Here is a 22,803-nt window from a genome sequence, read left to right as displayed (position 1 = left end):
GCTCCCTTCACCCCTCCAGTAAGGAATATACTTTTTTCTCACATGTCCATCACTCCTACTCTCATCTGGATTATTTTTTGGTCAGCAGCTCACTGCTGAGCGACATTTCAGACACTGAGCAGACCTATAGCTGTCAGCGATCATGGTCCTGTATCTTTAACACTAATGCACAAGAATAATACTACGCCAAGTAAAAACTGGAGATTTAATACATCACTACTTAAAGATGAAGACTTTATTAAATATTTTAAAAAAGAGTGGACTTCATATTTAGACTATAATGACACTCCCAGAACATCAGGTTCTGTTCTATGGGAAGCAGGGAAAGCTGTGATGAGAGGTAAAATAATTTCTTTCTCATCACATAAAAAGAAAAAAGAAAACAAAAATATCCAGGAATTAGAAAAAACCATCAAATCACTAGAAGAAGCCTACGCGTCCCACCAAGATCAGGAAACATTGAACAAAATACGCAAAACAAAACTAGAATTAAATGATAATTGATAAAAAAAAACAAAATTCTTAGTACAAAGACTACGCTTACAAAATTATGAACATGGTAATAAATCCGGTCAATTTCTAGCAAATCAGCTAAAAATAAATAAAGAAAAATGTGCTGTTCACGATACATCTGGGAACACAATATATGAACCAAAACAAATAAACAACATTTTCAGGGATTTCTATAAAACGTTGTATTCACCACAAATAAACCCATCTGAAAAGAAAATTGATCAGTTTTTGGACAACATAACTCTTCCAAAATTATTAGACACTCAAGCAATGGCACTGGATTCACCACTGACACCAGGTGAACTCCAGGAAGCCCTGATAAGTGTGCCCAATAATAAAGCTCCAGGTCCAGACGGCTTTCCTGCAGAATTCTACAAAGAATTCTGGACGATTCGAGCACCAGTTTTCTACAGAACGTTGTTGGAAATCAAAGAAAAGGGCAGACTTCCATCAAATATGAATTCTGCAAACATTAATCTCCTGCTAAAACCAGGCAAAGACCCTGTATATCCCTCAAGCTATCGTCCAATATCCCTTATAAATGTAGACCTTAAAATAATCTGCAAAGCTCTCTCAAAGAGAAAGCCCCTCTTAATTCATCCTGACCAAACTGGTTTCATAAAAGGTAGGCACTCATCAACAAATACACGTAGATTACTTAATTTGATAGACTACTCATAAAGTAAAAACCTAGAAACTACAATATTCTCTTTAGATGCAGAAAAAGCATTTGACAGAGTTAACTGGAAATTTCTATTTGCAACTTTACACAAATTTGGTTTTGGATCCTCTTTCATTAACTGGTTAAAATATTATATAATTCCCCAACAGCTTGTGTCAGAACAAATGACCAGACATCCTCCAGCTTCTGTCTCCTGAGGGGCACCAGGCAGGGATGCCCACTCTCCCCTTCACTGTTTGCAATTTTTATCGAACCACTAGCAGCAGCAATTAGACAGAATTCAGTAATTAAGGGCATAAAATGCAAGAACATGGAACATAAAATCAGCCTTTATGCGGATGATGTGTTACTCTTTCTCCAAAATTCACAAACCAATATCTCTGGGGTGATTGAATTGATAAACTCTTTTGCAAGAATATCAGATTACTCAATTAACTGGTCAAAATCTACAGTCCTTCCGATTAATTGCTCCTTCCATAATTCCTCTTCTACACCACTGCAATTGGGAAATATCAAATATTTAGGTATTAATGTTTCTCCCAAGCTTGCAGATCTAACTAAATTAAACCATATCCCACTTTTAAAGAAGGGAGAAGGCGATCTGGCTAGGTGGAAATGTTTACCCATATCATGGTAAGGGTTGCCGCTATAAAAATTATGGTCTTACCAAAAATAAATTATTTATTCTCAGTGATCCCAACTAAACCGCCACAAGATTGGTTCAGATCTCTAGATTCATGTATGTCCAAATTCCTTTGGAAAAATAAGCCCCCACGTATAAGCTTAAAAACACTACAAAGAACCAAGGATAAAGGAGGATTAGAACTACCTAACTTTCAGCACTACTTCTTAGCCAACAGGCTTCAGTTTATCTCAGGATGGCTAAAACATACCCTCTTAGATAAACCTTGGCTAGTTGTAGAACAAGCACTTTGCAATAATCTAGAGATTTCAGATCTACCATTTATCAGCTCAAACATCCAACGACATGAATGCTTTAAAAGCATCAACATCAGCTCTTCTCTGACAGCATGGTAGGAGTTTCTAAAATTGACGGAGTCTTTTTTAATCCCATGCAAACGTACACCTATCTGGAACAACCCTGACATATTACAAAACAATAATATGATAAACTTTTCAGATTGGAGTGGTAAAGGAATCAAATATTTAGAACATATACTGGAAGGAACAGAATTTATTTCATTTAACAGACTAGTTACACAATATGGGATCAACAAGAAAAGATTTTTAGAATATCAACAAATTAAATCCATAGTAAAAAAGAAATTTAAACCGGGTCAAGTTGAACTACAAACACCACCAAGTGTAGTTCAATTTCTTACTCTTAAAACCCCCAAAATACTATCCAAAATATACAGCTTTCTAAAACAGATGAATCAATATCACTTCCTATTGCAAAATGGGAAGCGGATTTATCAGTTAACTTAGACCAAAACTTCTGGTCTCAGATTTGCTTAAAAACCTTTCATCTAATTAGAAATCCCAGTCTTCAATTAATTCAATACAAAATACTACATAGAGTGCACTATACAGGTCATCGGATGTTCAAGATGGGCTTTACGTCTACCAACAACTGCTCACACTGTCAAACCAATACACTGGACAATTATATCCACGCTCTTTGGTTCTGTCCACCAGTTCAGAAGTTGTGGCGCGAGATATGTGAAGACTTATCGAAGTGTCTGAAATGTAACATTCCAACTTCCCCTTTAGTGTGTTTGTTGGGCAGCTTAGATAATGTCACTACAGATAAGAATATAGCCCATATGGTTTTCACTGCCCTATGAATAGCCAAGAAAACAGTCCTCATGAACTGGAAAAATAAAAATAATCTTAATTCTAACCAATATAGAAATTATCTATTAGATTACATTAGTCTCGATACAGCCTCTGCCACCACATCAGATCAATTGCTCTGGGCTCCTTTGATTAGCTCCATCACCTAGTGGGGGTGGGGGGGTCATAGTTTGGTCCCACCTTCGCTGTTGTGATTGGTGTGGGGGTAGGGACAGGCTTAGGGCGTCGGGGGGTTCCCCAGGAGCATCTTCCTTGGGGGGCTCAACCCGGGGTAGCGGTCATGGCCTATTAGGGGCTCTGTTGGCTCCTAGGTGACGGTTTCCTCGTGGCTGCGTGCAGCGGGGCTAGGGGAGGGTCTATGCTGACGGACATGGGTTACTGACCTGGTAGCCTGGCTGCCCCTGGGTTAGTCCGGGACGGGCGTGAGGTTCTGGGGGCGCTCCGTCTCTGGGCTGGGGCCCTGGCTGGGCCTCGGGGGTTTGGGTCCTGGTTGGTATGTTGCTGGGGTTGTGGGCGGGTGGGTGTATGGGGGCCCGGCCCTGGCGCAGGGTTCCGCCAGTGCATCGAGCCACCTGGGGGGCTCTTCAACTGGTGGGGGAGGTTGTTACACCTTGCAGGAGCTCTCCTCTCTTCAGGAACTCACTCTGCAGGAGGGTGAGATACAGGAGAGGTGGAGGAAGATCTCAGCCTGGGCGTCTATTGCCTTGTCTAGTCTGGAAGAGTGGATGACGGGGTGGGTGCAGTTTTCTCTGTGGTGGGGTCAGGTGGGCTGTCCCGGGCTCTGTGGGGCCGGGCGGCGCTGCTGTTCTGGGCCCTGGTCCGCCTGGGCCCCCTTTCCCTGGCGGGTTGCGGAGTATGGGGGTGCCTACTGGGGTCAGCGGGGGAGCTGGCCCCAGGGAGGGGTCACTTGCCCCTCCCTTCCTTCCCTCCCCATCTCCAGCTGCCTCCCTCTTCCCGCTCCAAAAGACCATCAGGGTGTACACCTCACCCCTGGCGTCGTTGCCCACCTCTCAATTTTAAATACATGTAGACACTGAGGGCTATCAGGAGGGGCTATGCGCTTACCTGCTGCTCTCTGGCAGGTAGCTCCATGCCCTCCTGGGTTTTAAATGCACCTTAGAACACACATGCATCAACACTACATATGAGCGGCAGAGGGAGGTTTTGGAGTCTTCTCACACCCCCGTTCTCTGCGACCTGCTGGAGCGGGGGGCCGCGAGGAGGAGTTGGCCGTCCGACTGGGGTCTGGAGTGTGGGGCCTCCCTGCTGCTGCGGAGTCGGGGCAGTCTGCTTCTCCCCACCGCAGGGAAAAAGGGTAACACCACCTGGGTCTGGGTGCAGTTTCCCCCTCCAGGGGCAAAGGTACCTAGACCCGGTTCTTAGAGTACGCTTGGGGAGTGTGATTGTGTGTACAGTGTCTCTCTATGTCTGTCTCCACGTTGGTTGAGTGTTGAGTAATTGCATATGAGAGCATGATGGTGGGAATGGATGTTTGTATCTGTGTGTGTCTGTATGTCTGTGTCCATATGTCAGGTTGGGTATGTCAGATGCCACCTCTCTGGGGACATCTCAGGCCCTCTAAGGTATGGAGGCCAATCTCCCCCCACCACTTCCCCTGCCAGTGGCAGACGCCCTCAGACATCGGTGCGTTGGTGGTTCTTTGTGTCTGGGGATGGGCGCCCAGGTACACACCGGCTCACTCCTTGGTGGCTGCTTATCGGGGCCTGGAGCCTGGGGCTCGCTCGGGCCACTTCGGGGGTGGGGTGCCCTCGGCCTCTCGGCCTGGGGCTCGGTCACTCTGGCACAGCTGGCTGCCGGCGGAGCTCACGGGCACGTCACTGCAACCCCCCCTGGCTTCTGCTCCGCGGCTGCTGAGTGACCCCTCATCTGGGACTCTCCTCAGCTCTTTCTGGGATGGTGGCGCAGCTGCCCCTCTGTTGGTCTTCCTTGGTCTCTTGTGTTCTGGGGGCCTCTGGATGTCTGGAGTCTTGATTTCCTCCATACCTGCTTCATGCCCTGGAGGACGGGGCAGTGGCTCCCCACACCCTCTAGCAGATCATTACATGAAGGAACCTTTTAAAAACAAACGCGTCCATGCTCACAGGTGTACACACGGGTGCTCACACACACAAACTACACCCTTTTTGGCTCCTACCTCAAAGCACACTGTGCGCTGTCGATCTTACGTGCTGCACAATAATAATAATATTTAGTATTTACTGTTATATTCCCATATATCATTGTGATGTTGTTTATTGTATTGCTCTCATTTTCTTCTGCTTGTTTTCTTTTTTCTTTCTCAACAGGTGATCCAGGTGATTGATATATGTATTTTTTTTTGTCTGCTTATTTACTTGATTTTTGGTTTTTTGCCCTTTATCCCCGTCCCTCTTCTCCGCTGTTTTTTCCCCCTCTTCTTTTCTCCCTTTTCTTTTCCTCATTCAAGTCTGTCCCGTATCTAGCAAGTGAAAATTAAAAAAAATAAACAATAAAATAAACAATAAAAGGTGAATGAAATAGACCATTACGGCAAGGCTGGGATGGTCAATTTGGTAAAGTAAATCTGTTGGGCATCTTTCTTCGCCTTTAGACCATAATTCTGATGGCAAAAGAACCAAACGGGACCGGCCAAAAAATAAATAAATAAAATTAATGGCTGAGTGTTCTATTTTTCACCCAAAAGCAAACATCCCAAATTACAACAGTAACTGTTTAACATCTATGTAGCCACACTAAATAACCGTGCATGCATGGACGCTTCAAGCAACAATATCTACCCGTTCACATCACCAGGCTGTAGCGGGAACATAAGAAGAAGAAGAAGATAACTGGCTATTGTAACAGATCAAATATATTAAAACAGTTTTAAAAATCTCAACTAACAGATTTGGATGTGACAGAAATCGAGCACAGTTATTCTGCGCTCTATATAATCAGGTTAGTACGAACTGTATACTATAATGGATTCATGATATCATTCAGCCATATGTGACATAGATTGTGAGATTTTAGTCATTTTGACTGTGACAGTTGATTATAGCGTAAAATCAGCAGTTTATTTTGTGGAAGACTGTGGAGGATTGTAAGACTCTTATTCTTTCTTTGACAGATTATCGTATGAGCTCAAATTTTGTATAATCTTAAAAATATTCATTGAAAGACCGATGAGGGCAGCCTTTAAAGCTTTGCTTGGGAGTCACATTATGAGCGAAGCTGTTTAATGAAATGTTCATAGTGAACAGTGTTGGGAAGGTTACTTTTAAAATGTTACAGAATACAGAATACATGCCCCAAAATGTATTCTGTAACGTATTCCATTACGTTACTCAATGAGAGTAACGTATTCTGAATACTTTGGATTACTTAACATATTATCATGCATTTTACAACTACGTGAATGTACTATTGCTGTGATTTATTACTGTTACTGAAGGTCCGCGGCTCCAAACCGTAGTAAAGGGACCTCTGACTAATACGGGTTTGTGTCGGGCTCATTGCTGAAAAATAGCTTTACTTTGTTTTGTGGGTCAACTCTACGGAGCCCCGCAGGGGACATGGGAGAAAAAAAATTAAGACGGACTTTTGCGAGATCTCGCAAAAACTAACTCGGGATCTTGCAAAACAAACTCGGGATCTCGCAAAACTTTTAGCCGCATTCTTCGGAGGCCGCCAGCTCAAAGCCGACCGGGAGGTCGAGGCACGATGTGCCGGGAAAGCGGTGTTCCTCCCAGCTGTAGTAGGTCTCGACCTCCCGTTAGCTTCGAGATGGTGGGTGTCAAATGTCCGAAAATGTCGGAGCACTTTTGCAAATATGTGATGTCTTGTAAACCGAGCAGGTATCTGACGTTTACACAACTACAGTCACACCTCAAAATATCTTAAAAGTGTATTTTGTGACCCAGAAAGAGTAATATTACAACTAAGTAGCTGCCGCCATTGTTGGAATTCAACTTTTGCTCTCTGGCAGGTAGCTCCATGCCCTCCCTCCTGCGAGTTTGTTTTGCGAGAGTCTGTTTAAAAAAAAATTAAAACAGACTCGGGATCTCGCAAAACTTTTGCGAGATCCCGAGTCTGTTTTAATTTTTTTTTCTCCCATGTCCCCTGCGGGGTTCCGTACAACTCTGCTTGCGAGAGACAGAGAGAGGCGTTGAAAGGCTGCTCCAACGGAACTTATTGTTTCGGGGGAAAACACGAACAAAGCGTACAGTCGAGTCTTAATAGCTTACTTACAACTGGGCTCGTCTGGCACTCTTCTTGGCTGCAGTGGTTATTATTATATTTACATGCTTCCAGCTCCCGTTTCTGCTTGATGACAACTCGTACTTTTCCACTCTCCTTTTTCTCCCACCTTGCGCTCACAGACACATAACAAGTAAGCCAGTCCATTCTCCCTGCAGCACGGACTACACTGCCCATGATGCTACATTCTGCATTCTGCTATTAGCTTAGCACAACAACAACAACAAAAAGGCGCTCTCTCACCCAGGAAACACGCAGAGCGAGAGCGTCACCCTGTAACCATGGCAACCGCAACGCTGCCGCCTGGAACAACAGAACGTAGCTGTCAAACAAAACCCAAACAGTCCTGACCTGCCACAATATGAAACAGGAAAGTACCGCTGTGTAATCCATTTATTTCAACAAAGTAACTGTATTCTAAATACCACCTTTTTAAACGGTAACTGTAACGGAATACAGTTACTCATATTTTGTATTTTAAATACGTAACGGCGGTACATGTATTCCGTTACTCCCCAACACTGATAGTGAACAGAATCATTCTTCCAGTAATCCGGTGTTATATTCAACACACGTTGAACAACTTGGCTAACTTCTTTGTCTAACATTGTATAACCTCTGATGACAAATCACTCACTCTCATCCTCCTCCCTCTCCTAGTAATGCAAAATCTGCAGACGACTTCCAAACACCAGTGTCAAGGTGTAGATCGTGCTGTTGGTTTTTGTTCTTGGTGTCACTACAGAAGGTCAAAGGCAGTTAAAGAAAGAGAAAAGCTGAATGAACAAAGAAAATCAGACAAAGAGCTGAAATGGCCTCTTAAAATAACCCGTATAGTAATAATAACTATTAAAGAGATTTACTTTTATTCTTATTCTATTACTTTATTAATCTTCTGACAATGGAAAAGACCCAGTGCTTTAGCCCTTCAGCTAAAGCTGGAAGACTATTCAGGAAGGTATTTTAAAAAGTGTTTATCAAGTTTTCCTTCCAAATAACTGAAAAACAGTCTGTCCAGTCAGCTCTTATTAGGTCAGCTGCAGCATGTCATTTGATTCATGGCAGCAGTTCTCACTTCAGGTGGGGTGGATGGAATAAGGAGTGAAGAGAAACTGAATTTGTTTGTTTTGGATGAAATTAAACTAACAAGAGTTTTCTGGTGTTATAGTTCTTGCTTTTACTGCAGTGAAACTGATAAGTGATTGTAATCGTGGGCTGTGGGGCATTACTTTTTCAGACTCTGATGGAAGGAATATCAGGAAATGTTTTTCAAGTTTGAGACTCTATAAAAATGCCCTTTTTTTCATTTACCAACTGTTGATTAAGTTGTGTGCTTTGCTTCATTTGTCTTGTTGAATCACCCACGGACTTCTAACCTTCAGGTGATGTCCTTACACCTTCCAGTAAAATTATTACCATTATGACTACAAGGCATCCAGTGTCCTGAGGTAACAAAACATCCCCCATTGGTTTCTTTTGGGTGCTTTTGTCCTTTAGTTCATTTTTTTGTCTTGTAGTGGACGTTTGAACCAAGATTTGAGCAAGCTGGAGCGATTCTTCTCACAACCTTTGCTGGTCACAAACTCTTGTGAAGAGTAGCAACATATTGTTTTACAGAAGACTGACATATAGACTGGATCTTGGGATCTTTAGACATTTCTTTATTTCATATACAGTATCAGTTCATATGGTGACTCTCGGTGAACTCCACAACTCCCCACCGTGAACACATTTTGTGCATAAACTAACCACGAATGAAACACTGTCCAAATTCCTTTTGTCTGTCTTCCATTTGTGTACTATGTGGCAAGGCTGTGTTACCCATGTGGCTGTCTTAATCTTAAAAGCAACCCACTCAAAACTTGACACTTTAACGTAGTACCTTTTCCCCCCTTTTTTTCAGAATATAAATGTCCTGGAGCTCAGGGGCAGTGAGTAGTTTGTCCTTTTGTGTCTTGCCCCCTTCCCCTCTCATTCACACATGTGAGAAAGCACATTATGGTATGGAGGAGTTAATATTATGGAGGAGTTAATATGCACCGAGGGTTTTAAAATTAGTAGGATGAGAGGTGGAGTCCTTCTGTCTTGTCTGGGATAAAAGATCTGAAGCTGTGGAGCACTTGTTGAGAAAGAAGCTGCGACTGGCATGACCCGTATTCTACTTTTTGATACGATTTTGCAGTTTGAAGAGAGAGCTGACTTTGTCATTTTTTTCAGTGACAGCTGAAAAGAAGAAGAATACAATAGAATACCAAAATGAGGGACTACGAGGGGTCCATTGCGTTCCTGGGGATCTGGGGCTGGTACCAGGTGAAGGTCATCTTCTTCCTCTGTATCCTCAGCTTTCCTGCTGGGTACAACATCCTGTCTGTCATCTTTCTGCTGGCCATTCCCCCACACCAGTGCTACATCCCAGCACACAGCAACCTGAGTCAGGACTGGATCCAGGCTAGTATCCCAATACAGGTGAGAACCAGAGGCAGGCCTGATCAAGCTAAATGATTTTGAATGATTGTTTGAGTGAAGGACAGCGACTAAGAAAACTCAGATTCAGTAAGTATTATTTTATTTTATTTTTCTGTTATTTAACATTATTTTGTTAACTAACTCCTCAACCTTAAGTTTCTATCATTTCTTCTGGCTTTCTATTACACACATGAGAAAGCAGTGATACATTTTGATCACTTTAGCAGTAGATTTAATAAAAGCTTGCCTCTCTGTTCCAGCAGACGCCTGCTTCAAGTAAAACACCTCGAAAAGAAAAACACATCCAGTGCAGGACCAAACATTTGAAAGATCCACTCAGCAGCTAGCTGGCAAACATAATGAAGGACTAAGCTTAATTTTCCATGGGGAGGTGGTTCCAAACACTGTCAGCTACAGTGTCTTCTTGTCATTAATATAACAAATATATATTTTTCTCTTAACTGTCTTTGCTAAATATTCTCGGTGGTGATGATTATGTTTAAACCTTCATTAGACTTTCTACTCCCGTGAGTCCGCTAGGATACAATTGGGTTTGAGTGATGCAAGTTGGTGTAAGGATCCATGCAGACGTGCTTGACCTTGGTGACTCTAGGTGTGCATGTGCACCGCATAGTATAATCAAGGGTTTAACACCTAGACTCCCAGAGAGCAGCCATTTGGCTTTTCTACGTTTAAAACCCGCCTACCAGCCAAGTGGCTGGTATGCTTTTAGCTAATATCCTGAACTGAACTGAACTGAACTGTGAACTGCTGCTTTTGTTATGTAAATAAGGTGGTGCTGAGCCACTTGGAGGGTTAGGGTTAGGGTTAGGGTTGGTTTGGGTTACCCTAACCCTAACCCACAAGGAAACTTGTGTTTCTGTTTGCCATCTTAGGGAGAAATCAACACACATGGGTGTATTTCCTTTGTTGCTGAGATTTATTGATAAAAACAGTACAAAAAACCCCCAACCATTTGTACACATATTTACAAATAATAATAAAAAGTGAGTGAGTACATTTCAACATAATTATCAAAGACCAGTGGTCTGATTGATACCACAATGGACCACTGATCAATGGTCCACTGAAACACACAACCCTCCACACCTAGCCCTGGATTTATTGTTTTTATCAATAAATCTCGGACGGGTGGACTTCCTGGTGGAGCTTGCAAGAGAGTTGGCTCTCACTAAAAAGTGAGTACATTTCAACATTTTCAGCAAGAGAGCCAACTCTCTTTTGCGACTCGGCTGTTCCTAGGGTGTTTGCAGCTGTAGTTAAATTATATTTTTGTAAAGCCAGTGTGAGAGAACACTGAAACGCTTAGTTCACCTAAATCTGCAGCAAGTCACTTTCCCCTAAAGCATTCTTGTGCCGCAGAGGTTCACGTCATCATGTCAGTTATTTGTCATTAATGTCTGGTGAAGTCCCAGTGTGGCGGGTGCAGTGGAGTGTACAGTGGGTGGTGGGTTGGATTTGGATTTTCTTTGTGGACAAGCTGCGGTTACCTGAAGTGTTCTTCTATGAGTTTTACTGCTCTTTGTAGATTTAAAAAGCGGATGTTAAATTGGCTGTCATGGAAATGGTCTGTACAGAATATTGACCCACATCTGGTAAAAGCTTACTGATTATACAGCTCACAAATAAGATTTTAAAGGCTTTTTTCCTCTGGCAGTCAAAGTCTACTGTTGACTTTGACGTTATAGAATTCTCGCATAAATTTCAATTCAGGACTCTTTCACTGTCTTGTCTGTCTCTTATAATATCTCTGCTGCTGTACAGGGTCCAAATCTTGAGAGAAGCAGTTGTAGCCGCTATGAGATGCACATGATGCAGAACTTGTCTGCACTCGGAATAAAACCCAACCTTGCCCAGATCCACAACGATTCTGAATTCGGAGCAAGTGCAGGGGTCATGCTGTCCAACCTGAAGCAGGAGGAGTGCAAAGATGGATGGATCTACAGCACAGAGCACTACGAGTCGACTTTAGTCACTGAGGTACTGTTACTGTCTTGATGATATTGTTCAGATCCAAGTCTCCCTGGATCACAAAGGACTTCCTGGTTCAATTATATATATAAAAAACACCCAGCACGCCCCTGCGGGCGGTTTATCCTTCAAGCTCGGGTCCTCTACCAGAGGCCTGGGAGCTTGAGGGTCCTGCGCAGTATCTTAGCTGTTCCCAGGAGTGCGCTCTTCTGGACAGAGATCTCCGATGTTAGTCCCGGGATCTGCTGGAGCCACTCGCCTAGCTTGGGAGTCACCGCACCTAGTGCTCCGATTACCACGGGGACCACCGTTACCTTCACCCTCCACATCCTCTCGAGCTCTTCTCTGAGCCCTTGGTATTTCTCCAGCTTCTCGTGTTCCTTCTTCCTGATATTGCTGTCATTCGGAACTGCTACATCGATCACTACGGCCGTCTTCTTCTGTTTGTCTACCACCACTATGTCCAGTTGGTTAGCCACCACCATTTTGTCCGTCTGTATCTGGAAGTCCCACAGGATCTTAGCTCGGTCATTCTCCACCACCCTTGGGGGCATTTCCCATTTTGACCTTGGGACTTCCAGGTTATACTCAGCACAGATGTTCCTGTACACTATGCCGGCCACTTGGTTATGGCATTCCATGTATGCCTTGCCTGCTAGCATCTTGCACCCTGCTGTTATGTGCTGGATTGTCTCTGGGGCATCTTTACACAGCCTGCACCTGGGGTCTTGCCTGGTGTGATAGACCCCAGCCTCTATGGATCTTGTACTCAGAGCTTGTTCTTGTGCTGCCATGATTAGTGCCTCTGTGCTGTCTTTCAGTCCAGCTTTGTCCAGCCACTGGTAGGATTTCTGGATATCAGCCACCTCCTCTATCTGCCGGTGGTACATACCGTGCAGGGGCCTGTCCTTCCATGATGGTTCCTCGTCTCCCTCCTCTTTCTTGGGTTTCTGCTGCCTGAGGTATTCACTGAGCACGCTGTCAGTTGGGGCCATCTTCGTGATGTATTCTTGGATGTTCGTTGTCTCATCCTGGATTGTGGTGCTGACACTCACCAGTCCCCGGCCCCCTTCCTTCTGCTTAGCGTACAGCCTCAGGGTGCTGGACTTGGGGTGAAACCCTCCATGCATGGTAAGGAGCTTTCTTGTCTTTATGTCAGTGGCTTCTATCTCCTCCTTTGGCCAGCCTATTACCCCAGCAGGGTACCTGATTACGGGCAGGGCGTACGTGTTGATGGCCCGGATCTTGTTCTTACCGTTCAACTGACTCCTCAGGACTTGCCTGACCCTCTGCAGGTACTTGGTGGTTGCAGCTTTCCTAGCGGCCTCTTCATGGTTCCCATTCGCCTGCGGGATCCCCAGGTACTTGTAACTGTCCTCTATGTCTGCAATGTTGCCTTCTGGTAGTTCAATCCCCTCAGTTCTGACTACCTTCCCTCTCTGTGTTACCATCCGACTACACTTCTCCAGCCCGAACGACATTCCAATGTCATTGCTGTATAGCCTGGTAGTGTGGATCAGTGAATCGATGTCTCGTCACTCTTGGCATACAGCTTGATGTCATCCATGTACAGGAGGTGGCTGACAACTGTGCCGTTCCGTAGTCGGTATCCGTAGCCAGTCTTCTGAATGAGCTCACTGAGGGGGTTCAGGCCTATGCAGAACAGCAGTGGGGACAGAGCATCTCCTTGGTAGATCCCGCACTTGATGGTGACTTGTGCTATGGGCTTGGAGTTGGCCTCTAGTGTTGTACGCCACATCCCCATTGAGTTCCTGATGAAGGCTCTTAGGGTCCCATTGATCTTGTACAATTCTAGTCTTTTTCTGGTCTTGCGGTCTCGGCTGACTGTTCTGTCTACCAGTAGCTGGTGTTTTGCACCTCTGGTATTCTTGCCAATTCCTTTCTGTGTCCCGCTCATGTATTGACCCATGTGCCTGTTCATCTTAGCCGATATGATGCCTGACAGGAGCTTCCATGTAGTACTGAGGCAGGTTATTGGTCGGTAGTTGGAGGGGATTGGTCCCTTCTTGGGGTCCTTGGGGATCAGGACCGTCCGACCTTCGGTTAGCCATTCCATTTGTGCTGCCAGACGCTCGTGGAGTGCAGTCAGCTTCTTTAGCCAGTAGGCGTGAACCATGTCGGGCCCTGGTGCTGTCCAACTCTTCATACTGGAGACCCTTTCTTGGATATCATAACTGTGATGGTTACTGGACCCTGTTCAGGGAGGTCGCTATGGTCTGCCCTCAGATCCACTAGCCACTGAGCATTGCCGTTATGGGTTGCGTCCTTCTCCCATATGCTCTTCCAGTATTGCTCCGTCTCCAGGTGGTGCTGTTCTCTTATTATTGTTCCCTTGCCACTGAGAGTACACCTTTGCTGGTTCTGTGGAGAACAGCTGGTTTATTCTCCTGCCTTCTATTTCTCTGGTGTACCTCCTCAAGCGGCTGGCCAAGGCTGTGAGTCTTCCAAGGCCTCAGGTATGGACAGCTCGCTGTATTTCTTATGCACCTTCTTTGTCGCACCTTTCTGCAACTCCGTTAGTTGGCTACTTGTGCTACTTTGATCTTGCCCTCTAGCCTCCTTCTCCATGGAGGGTACTGCCCCTTGTGGCTGTTCAACTTGTAGCCAAGCATCTCACTGATCACTGCTGCCGTATTGTAGATCAGCTTGTTAGTCTCGGTAATCGTGGTTGTAGGTATTGTCCGTAGTGCTGCATTAACTTCCTCTAGCAGACCTTCTGAGGGTACTTCACGTAATCTTGGTAACCGGCTTCGGGGAATCCAGGTTTCAAGCTTGGCCATGATCCTATATTTCAGGTCTGTTCCTCTCGCACTCAACGATCCTTCTCCTGTCGCACTTGGGGCTATGTACCCAATCTCGGGTGGGGGTGATGATATCTCCCCCCTGACCTGCCGTCCTGACCTTGCCGTAGGAGGAGTGATTGTGGATGTCGGGTATCGAAGAATCCATAGGTCCCTCATCCTATTCATGTAGCCCCTTCCGCCGGGGTTACTTGCGTAGTAGCATTCCAACAACGCCCTGTTTTCGTCTCTTGCCCACCGATGCCTTCTTGTTCCAGTAGCCCACTTCTCGTCAGGGTGCCCTGGTTCCTCAACACCTGACGCGGACCTTGTCGACGTCCGAGCCGGCATGCCTTCATATTTATCTGTCTCGCTCATATCTGCGGTAGGCTCGCTTAGCATAGGGGGTCTAGCCTTAGGACCCTTACTGGATACAGACGCCCCAGGCAGGAATCGAACTTGCGATCCTCTGCTCCAAAGGCGTGTAGTCTAACGCTATCCAGCTGCTATATATATATATATATATATATATATATATATATATATATATATATATATATGAGAGAGAGAGAGACAACAATGCTCATATCGATATTGAACCGTTCGATACAGTGCTATTGTATCGAACAATACACAATTATTTATTTAATTTATTTCATCTACATTCCTCACAAGCCCACCCAGTTCAAGTCTCAGCCTGGCACTCTGTTTGCCTACAGGCAAAACCACTCCCTGCTGAACAAAAACAGTGTTGTGCCTGAGCTTGATGAATGTGGGTTGACCAGCACAGATCAAGTATGGCTTCCAAGAACCGGGACATCAGTTTAGAGGAAAACGGAGCTCATGTGTAGTGGGGTTTTTTTGGTGTGGATCTGCTTTTGTAGCATGCGTGCTTGTTGTTTTTGTCTGCTTCCACTTGTCTTTGCACTAGGATGGTGTCAGCGTAAATGTGCAGTCATATTCGTTGTGTTCCCACTAGCGCTGTCAGCGTTAATCTCGTTAAAATGACGTTAACGCCATACCGCGGCAAATCTCCGTTAACAAGTTACCGCGGATTGTCCTGTGCGTGGGGCTGGACGACGTCAACACGTTAACAAGCTAACTGCGCTAACGCAGTAGTTCCCACCAATTGATGCATTGCGTGGCACATCCGACATACTGTTTTACTTTTGTCCATGACGCGCTTACCATCAGGGTCAGGTCATGCTTCAAATGAAAACCAAGATAGTTCCAAACGCCAGATCTGAAAGAGGGTGGGGGAGGTTCAACTTCAGGTAGCGTTGAGGCAGTTGCCATGTTGCAACAAGCTTAGCTTCTGTCTTGCTAGCTTGCGCTGCGCTCAGTGGATCTACACTCGACAGTGCAGCCTAGGCGGAGTAGTCGAACGCAGAGCCACTGAGCGCTCAACACAGACAGCATCGTCAGAAGAAAAGTTGATAAAATAAATAAATTATTTTGTATTGTTCGATACATATGCGTACCGAACCGAAAGCACTGTATCGAACAGTTCAGTATCGATACGAGTATTGTTGCACCATCACACAGTAATTTATGAGAAGCTATTGCTTAAGGATATCCTCTAAAGTTTACCTTAGCGTTATGCCACTTGTGGTCGTACAAACAGTTACAGGAATAAGAAGTCAAACAGCCTGAGGAGTAAAATATGGACAGAGACAAACTCATGTTACACACCCATCAAAACAAAGCAAAATGGAGGCTAATGAAGCAAACATTCTGCACAGGGACTGCTGGAAGACAGAGATTAGTGCCCAAGTATTTCCTTCTATGTTCTTATGCCTGCTTTAGACCACCCGTATGTGTACCCTGTCTTTTAGTTTAACCTGGTGTGCGACAACAAGTGGAAACAACCAATGTCCTCTCTCGTCTACTTCCTGGGATCACTTTGTGGCTGTTTCCTCTCTGGACAGATCTCTGACCGGTAAATTCACAGTTTCAGCTCAACCAGTCTCTAAAGTTAGCAAACCTGCAATGTTTTTCACTAAAATATGTCTGCTAGTTAGCTGTGAGCTAACTCATGCAGGACTAAATAAAATAAAGGATCTATCTCCCCAAATCTCAGTTACCTTTAAGTTTGAGCTAAATTAACTCCATTTTGTTGTTGATAAATCCTAATGTAGGTGCACTGAGCACATGACTCTTTTGCTCTTGGTTAATAATAATAATAATAATGTATACTTAATTGATCCCCGTGGGGAAATTACTTGTTTTCTCTCTGCATTTGACCCATTCACTCAGTGAAGCAGTGGGCAGCCACTAAGCAGGCGCCCGGGGAGCAGTGTGTAGGGACAGTACCTTGCTCAGGGGTACCTCAGGGTAGCTGTCATGCTAGCTGCTAATGCCCTGTTGAGGCTAATGGGCCTATTTTGAGGCTGTTGAGGCTAATGGGCCTATTTTTTAAGCATTAACATCTAAATAGAAAACTGTATGTGCCCATGTTGTGGCTGATTGCTGTCTTGCTGTATTTTACTGTAGGTTTGGCAGGAAACCTGTTCTGTTTAGTTCCATTTTCATACTAAGTGTCTTCAACATCGCTTTGAGTTTTGCTCAGTCCTGGGCCGTCTTCAATGTGCTTTTCTTCATGGTGGGCATGGGTCAGCTCAGCATTTACATAGTTCTTCTTGTACTTGGTAAGTGTGTTTTTTTATTTCTAGGATAGTCTGCTCAACTGCTGCTGTTTTTAATGTAATAAGCCTTCGGCCAACACCCAAAATGAAACAAAAAGGAAACCACTTGTCTTGTATTGTCAACTAGTCAACTAGTCACAACCTTTGACTGACCTTTCTGATTTACACATGTGCAGTAAACAGATAACAGAAAAAATATATTTTATTGGACATTAGTTGTAATATAACATTAAGTACAACTTCCTGATTTCTTTTAAACTTTGCCTTTTTGTCACAGGTGCTGAGCTCCTAGTTGATGTTCCAAGAGTTCTCTTCAGCAGCCTTGGTTTGAGCTTTTTCTATGCGGCTGGTATGGTGGCATTCCCTGGCACCGCCTACATAGTCAGGAACTGGAGACATCTATCAGTGTTAATGGCTTTGCCTGGTCTGGCCTGTTTCCCCCTTTGGTGGTAAATTGACCTCAGTACACTACTAGGATTTTTGTTTCTTGAGTATTTGCTAATTTTTTTCAGCGGATTTTTTTTGTTCAGTATATAAAAGGTTGTTGAGGAATTTGTTGAACTGTGGAATGTAAACTAAATGTGCGCCTCCATCCATCCATCCATTCAGTCATCCAGTCATCCAGTCTTCCATCCATGCATCCATCCATCGCTTTGTTCCACTTCCTCAGATGCCCTTTTCCTTCCATTTGGGGGATCTTGAGACAAAAGAAAGGGATTTATAATTTTTTATTCCAGTTCCCGTTCTCCCCATAGATCTTCTCCCAACTAAACGTTGTTAAAGGCTCATTTCTGCTAAACCTGTTTTGATTTGATGATCAAAGTCCCAAGGTTGTATCTGCAATCTCATTCTTTCAGTCACAGTCAAGCATAAATTAAATAAAAAATCTTTGGCTTCTGGCAAAGTACATTTTTCACAGATTTTTACAGTTATCATTATGGCGCTCAGATGATCCACTGGGACAGCCAAAAGAAGACGATCGTGGCATCCAGATAATTTCTAACTCATCGCGTCCAGATAATTTCTAACTTTTCCAGCATCAGCTTGATGAATAAATAATACTCTCTCAAACACAGATAGATGGAGCAGGAGGCTCTTGTATTTTTCTTCAGTTTCCACCTGTGCTGACTTGACTAATGAACTACACATTTGTGTCTGTCTGTCCATCAGGCTGGTTCCAGAATCTCCTCGCTGGCTAGTGACCAAAGGCCGTTTTAAAGAAGCAGAACTCCTGCTAAGGTTTGCTGCTCTGGAGAACGGAGTGGAATTTCCGTCTGACCTCTTTTGCTCAGCAAAAGTAAGAGCCTCTGACCTTATCCTTGTCCAACGTGTACCGCACTAAACTACATTGGCTAATGTAATGAATTTTCTATGTGGCACATTGATCAGTCTCAACAGTCTCAACAGTCGCAGCAACCCGAACAACCTCAACAGCCTGAACAACCTCAGCAATCTGAACAACCAGCACAACCTGAACAATCTCAGCAATCTGAACAATCTCAGCAACCTGAACAACCTCAGCAACCTGAACAACCTCAGCAACCTGAGGTTTCTGGTTACCTGGGTCTGCTGAGGAACACAACCACTCGAAGTATCACACTCGTAGTGTGGTTTCTCTGGTGAGTTAAAGCCTTCCCCATCTATGAACTCAACGAACTGAATATAAACCAGACTAAAACCACACACAGAAGTACACGTGAAACTAAAACTAGAGAATAGAAATATAAAGAAAACTCAGAATGCTGGTTTTGGGCATCAGTGACTCTGACATGTTTTACAACTGCCTATTGATATAATTGACTGAGCGATCCTAACAGGATTGATTTTATTTATTTATTTTTTGTTCTATTGTTGTTTGCAGGTTTTCTTTGAATGTGAGCTGGTTTGGATTATCATTCAATATGACTACTCTCTATGGCAACCCCTTTCTGAACTACGCCTTGCTGTCACTAATAGATATCCCAGCACACTTGGTCAGCTGGTTTAGCGCAAAATATTTTCCTCGCCGCGTGTCCTTTATTGTCTTCTCCCTGCTGGGGGCGCTGGCACTCTTCCTCATCCAGATCGCTTTGCACAGTAAGTGAGACCACTGTCCTTTTCTTGCTCTCTTTGTGAATATAACTGTCATTGTGTTGAAAAAATATCAACACAATAAGCCATTTCAACAAGGCCTCACACACAGCCACTATGTTAGAGGTGCTGCCCTAAATGAGATTTATAGACAAAATAGACAAAACAAGATTATTTGAGGGAAGGTAAACCTGCTCACCAAATGTTTGAAAATAACTTGTTTCACTCCTCATAAGCTTAAAGTCCTTCTCCTCCCTTCAGAGTATCACAACATCACCCTCACCCTGGTGCTGATAGGTAAATTTGGAGTCCTGGCTTCTGAAAGTATCCTGCAGCTGCTCACTGGAGAGCTGTCTCCCACAGTCATCAGGAATACGATGTTGTCATCTGCTGCCTTATTCTCCAGAGCGGGGTCCTGTATCACCCCATACATATTGCAGCTGGTTGAGATATTTGGCATCACAATCACCCCATTTCCCCCCCAGCAAAAGAAAAAAAAAGAAGAAGAAAAACGTTAAATTTGGGACAACTGTTACAGCTGATGATACTCGTATTAAAAATGTCCTAAGCTTACTCTTCAACACTTTCTACTGGTCTTGAGTCTGAGAAAAGAATAAAGCTATGGAGTGGGCTATGATGAAAAAGAAAATCTCTTTAATCAAATAATCCAAGACAGTAAATGTTGAAATTAAGTAAATTTTAAAAACTTCGCTAAACTTCGTTTTGAGGCAAGAGCGAGAAATGATTGAGAAAGTTGTGCAGCGCATCAAAAAAACAGCAGATGGAAAATTGAACAACTAATTCTGTTTCAACATGTTTTCGTTACGATGTCCTTGTGCTCTATTCAGTGCCCTGTAGGCTTCTAATGATCTTAATAGCCGTCTGTTTTTCATTTACATGTTTTCAAAGCATCCCTACTTTTGTGTAAACATCATACTAGGATAATTATTCTGCGATAGAGCACTTTGTAGTGTACACAGAACCTTTATGCCTTTTTTATGAGACAGGTGTCATTGTGTAGAGATGAAGTTTTAGCTCACTTTAATGACAAAAGCATCCTTAATGCTCAGCTTCTCAACTCTAAATCTAACAAACTGACCTGCAGCTCAGTGATGACAGAAGTCTGTAGCAGAGAAAGAATCTGAATAATGGGCTCTGGTTTTGTCTGCAGCTGTGTTCTACGAGTTCCTGCCGTGGTTGACTTTGAGTTTCCTGTCAGTCATCGGTGTCTTTGTCTCCCTTTTCCTTCCGGAGTCATTTGGAAAACCGCTTCCTGATACCATCGATCAGATGCAAGTCATTAAGAAGTAAGCTTGTCTATTGATTATGCTAGTAAGGCTGCTTTTGCAGGTTGTATATTCAGGTGTGTTCATGTCTGCACTCTATGTAATAGATATCCTATGAATGGATTGTAATAAAAATATATAAATAGGGAAATCTGGTTTGATTGTTTCCTGCACTGCGTTATGTGTTATGTGGGTAGGTCTGTGTCATGAGACCAGAATAAGAAATATACAGTTCATTATGAAATATCAAAAATAAAGGTGGGTACATTCAGAAGTTTGCAGATGACACAGCCATCATGGGGTGTATCTGGGATGATCAGGAAGAGGAGTACAGAAGTCTGGTGAGGAACTTTGTCGCATGGAGTCACACAAACCACCTGCAACTCAACACCTCAAAGACTAAGGAACTGGTTGTGGACTTCGGGAGGGCCAGAGAAGGTCCACTGCCGGTTCAGATAGAGGGGAGGAGGTGGAGGTGGTCAACAAGTACAAGTACCTCGGGCTGTGGGTGGACAATAAACTGGACTGGTCATGCAACACAGAGCACCTGTATAAAAAAGCCCAAAGCCGACTGTACTTCCTCAGGAGGCTGAGGTCTTTTAACATCTGCAGGAAGCTCCTGAGGATGTTTTACCAGTCAGTGGTTGCTGGAGTACTTTTCTATGCTGTGGTGTGCTGGGGGAGCAGCACAGCAAAGAAGGACTCATCCAGGCTGGAGAAACTGATGAGGAAGGCTAGCTCTGTGGTTGGCATGAAGCTGGACACTCTGGTGACAGTGGCAGAGAAAAGGACACTAAAGAAACTGCTGGACATTATGGACAATGCTGGGCATCCTCTGCACACGGCCATTAACAACCAGAAGAGTCTGTTCAGTGACAGGTTGCTTCTCCCAAAGACAAGAACCAACAGACTTAAAAACTCCTTTGTCCCACACGCCATCAGACTGCTTAACTCCTCTCTGGAGGGGAGAGGGAGGGGAAACAGGAGGACAAAGGAGGGGGGAACAACTAAGCTGTAGTGCTTCTTCACTTCACTGTGCAATTACCTTTTGTGCAAGACTTTTGTTAATAGTCAACGGTGCAATAGACCTCAATACTTGAAATGTGCAATTCACTTGTATTTTTATTTTTATTCCTATTTATTCTATTTATCCCCTTCATATATTTTATTTATATATGTCTCTGTATTTATACATGTGTGTGTGTGTGTGTGTGTGTGTGTGTGTATATATATAATATTCTTTAACTCTGTAACTTCTGTCGGTGCTGTGCTTTTGGAAACCGAATTTCCCAGAGGAACCCACCCGAGGGATTAATAAAGTTTTATCTTATCTTATCTTATCTTACAATGTGAAAAAAAACTGAAATGAAAAAACAAAACAAATAATGCAAATATATATCAAATATCTATTGTTTAATATTGCCTAACTGATGCAGCTCTCCTCATTTGGCTTCCAGGTTCAAATTCAAAGGGCTCTGTCGCCAAAAGGATGATGGAATTCAGCTGAGGTCCAGAAGCCAGCTGTCAGCGAGACTTCTCTGTCTGAGATCAAATGCTCAACTGCCTCAACTAAAGCTCGTGATGCAGAAATGAACAAATGAATTGAATTTGCTTTTCTAGTCTTGTGTTAGCAATTGTCAGCCACATTTTTAACCATGTATATATTCTTTTTTAATAATTTTTTTTTTAATACCCCCCCCCCCCCCCCCCCCCCATAAACTATACAGTGTTTACCTCATCATGTAGAAAGGCCCCAGTCATGAGACCAGGAAGACCAGGAACCTTCTTGTTGTGAGGCCGCAGCGGAAATCACCACAAAAACACTTATTCAACCTGAGCAGGAATATGGAAGTGAAACAAAAAAAAAAGAAAAGAATTACATTTTTAAATTAGAAATCAACTTGAATTTAAGTCGTGTGAGCAGTTGCCATGCTTGGATTATACGAGTCGAAATTTGTGTTTAAAACTTAAAATTTTTTTTAATATCATTTTGATGAAATAAAAAGACTTTGATTGAGGAGTTACCATATAAGACGTGAGGGTGGAGTGCTTGCATTGGTTACTGATGCTTTGGATTGTTGTTGGTTACATAATAGAAATAACAATAATAATAATATAGATGATGATAAGAACAGTAATATTAATAATAAAATCCTAATAATCCTGATAAGAAAAAAATGTGACTTGTTGTGTGTATTTTCTCTTTCTCTATGCCGTCCATACAATAATAATTACAAAGACTAAAACTAACACTGAAACCAATAAAAGGTAAATTAAAAAAAATCCAAATG

At 43.5% G+C, this 22,803-nt stretch overlaps 1 protein-coding gene across 1 annotated transcript; it reads left to right on the top strand.

Annotated features, from left to right (window-relative positions):
* Positions 1-8,176: 8,176 nt before the first annotated feature.
* On the top strand, positions 8,177-20,537 carry LOC146500357 (organic cation/carnitine transporter 2-like). Its single transcript, XM_085134560.1, has 11 exons — positions 8,177-9,718; positions 10,110-10,112; positions 11,504-11,719; positions 16,347-16,450; positions 17,005-17,159; positions 17,434-17,605; positions 18,327-18,453; positions 18,546-18,775; positions 19,018-19,232; positions 19,488-19,739; positions 20,389-20,537. The coding sequence occupies exons 1-11, from the start codon at positions 9,509-9,511 to the stop codon at positions 20,535-20,537; spliced, it is 1,833 nt and encodes a 610-aa protein (XP_084990686.1). The 5' UTR covers positions 8,177-9,508.
* Positions 20,538-22,803: the final 2,266 nt, after the last annotated feature.

This window comes from Neolamprologus multifasciatus, chromosome 16, assembly GCF_963576455.1.
Source record: "Neolamprologus multifasciatus chromosome 16, fNeoMul1.2, whole genome shotgun sequence".
In the NCBI taxonomy this organism is placed as follows: domain Eukaryota; kingdom Metazoa; phylum Chordata; class Actinopteri; order Cichliformes; family Cichlidae; genus Neolamprologus; species Neolamprologus multifasciatus.
The sequence above is the reverse complement of the archived record's forward strand: the minus strand, read 5'-3'. Positions and strand labels throughout refer to the sequence as shown.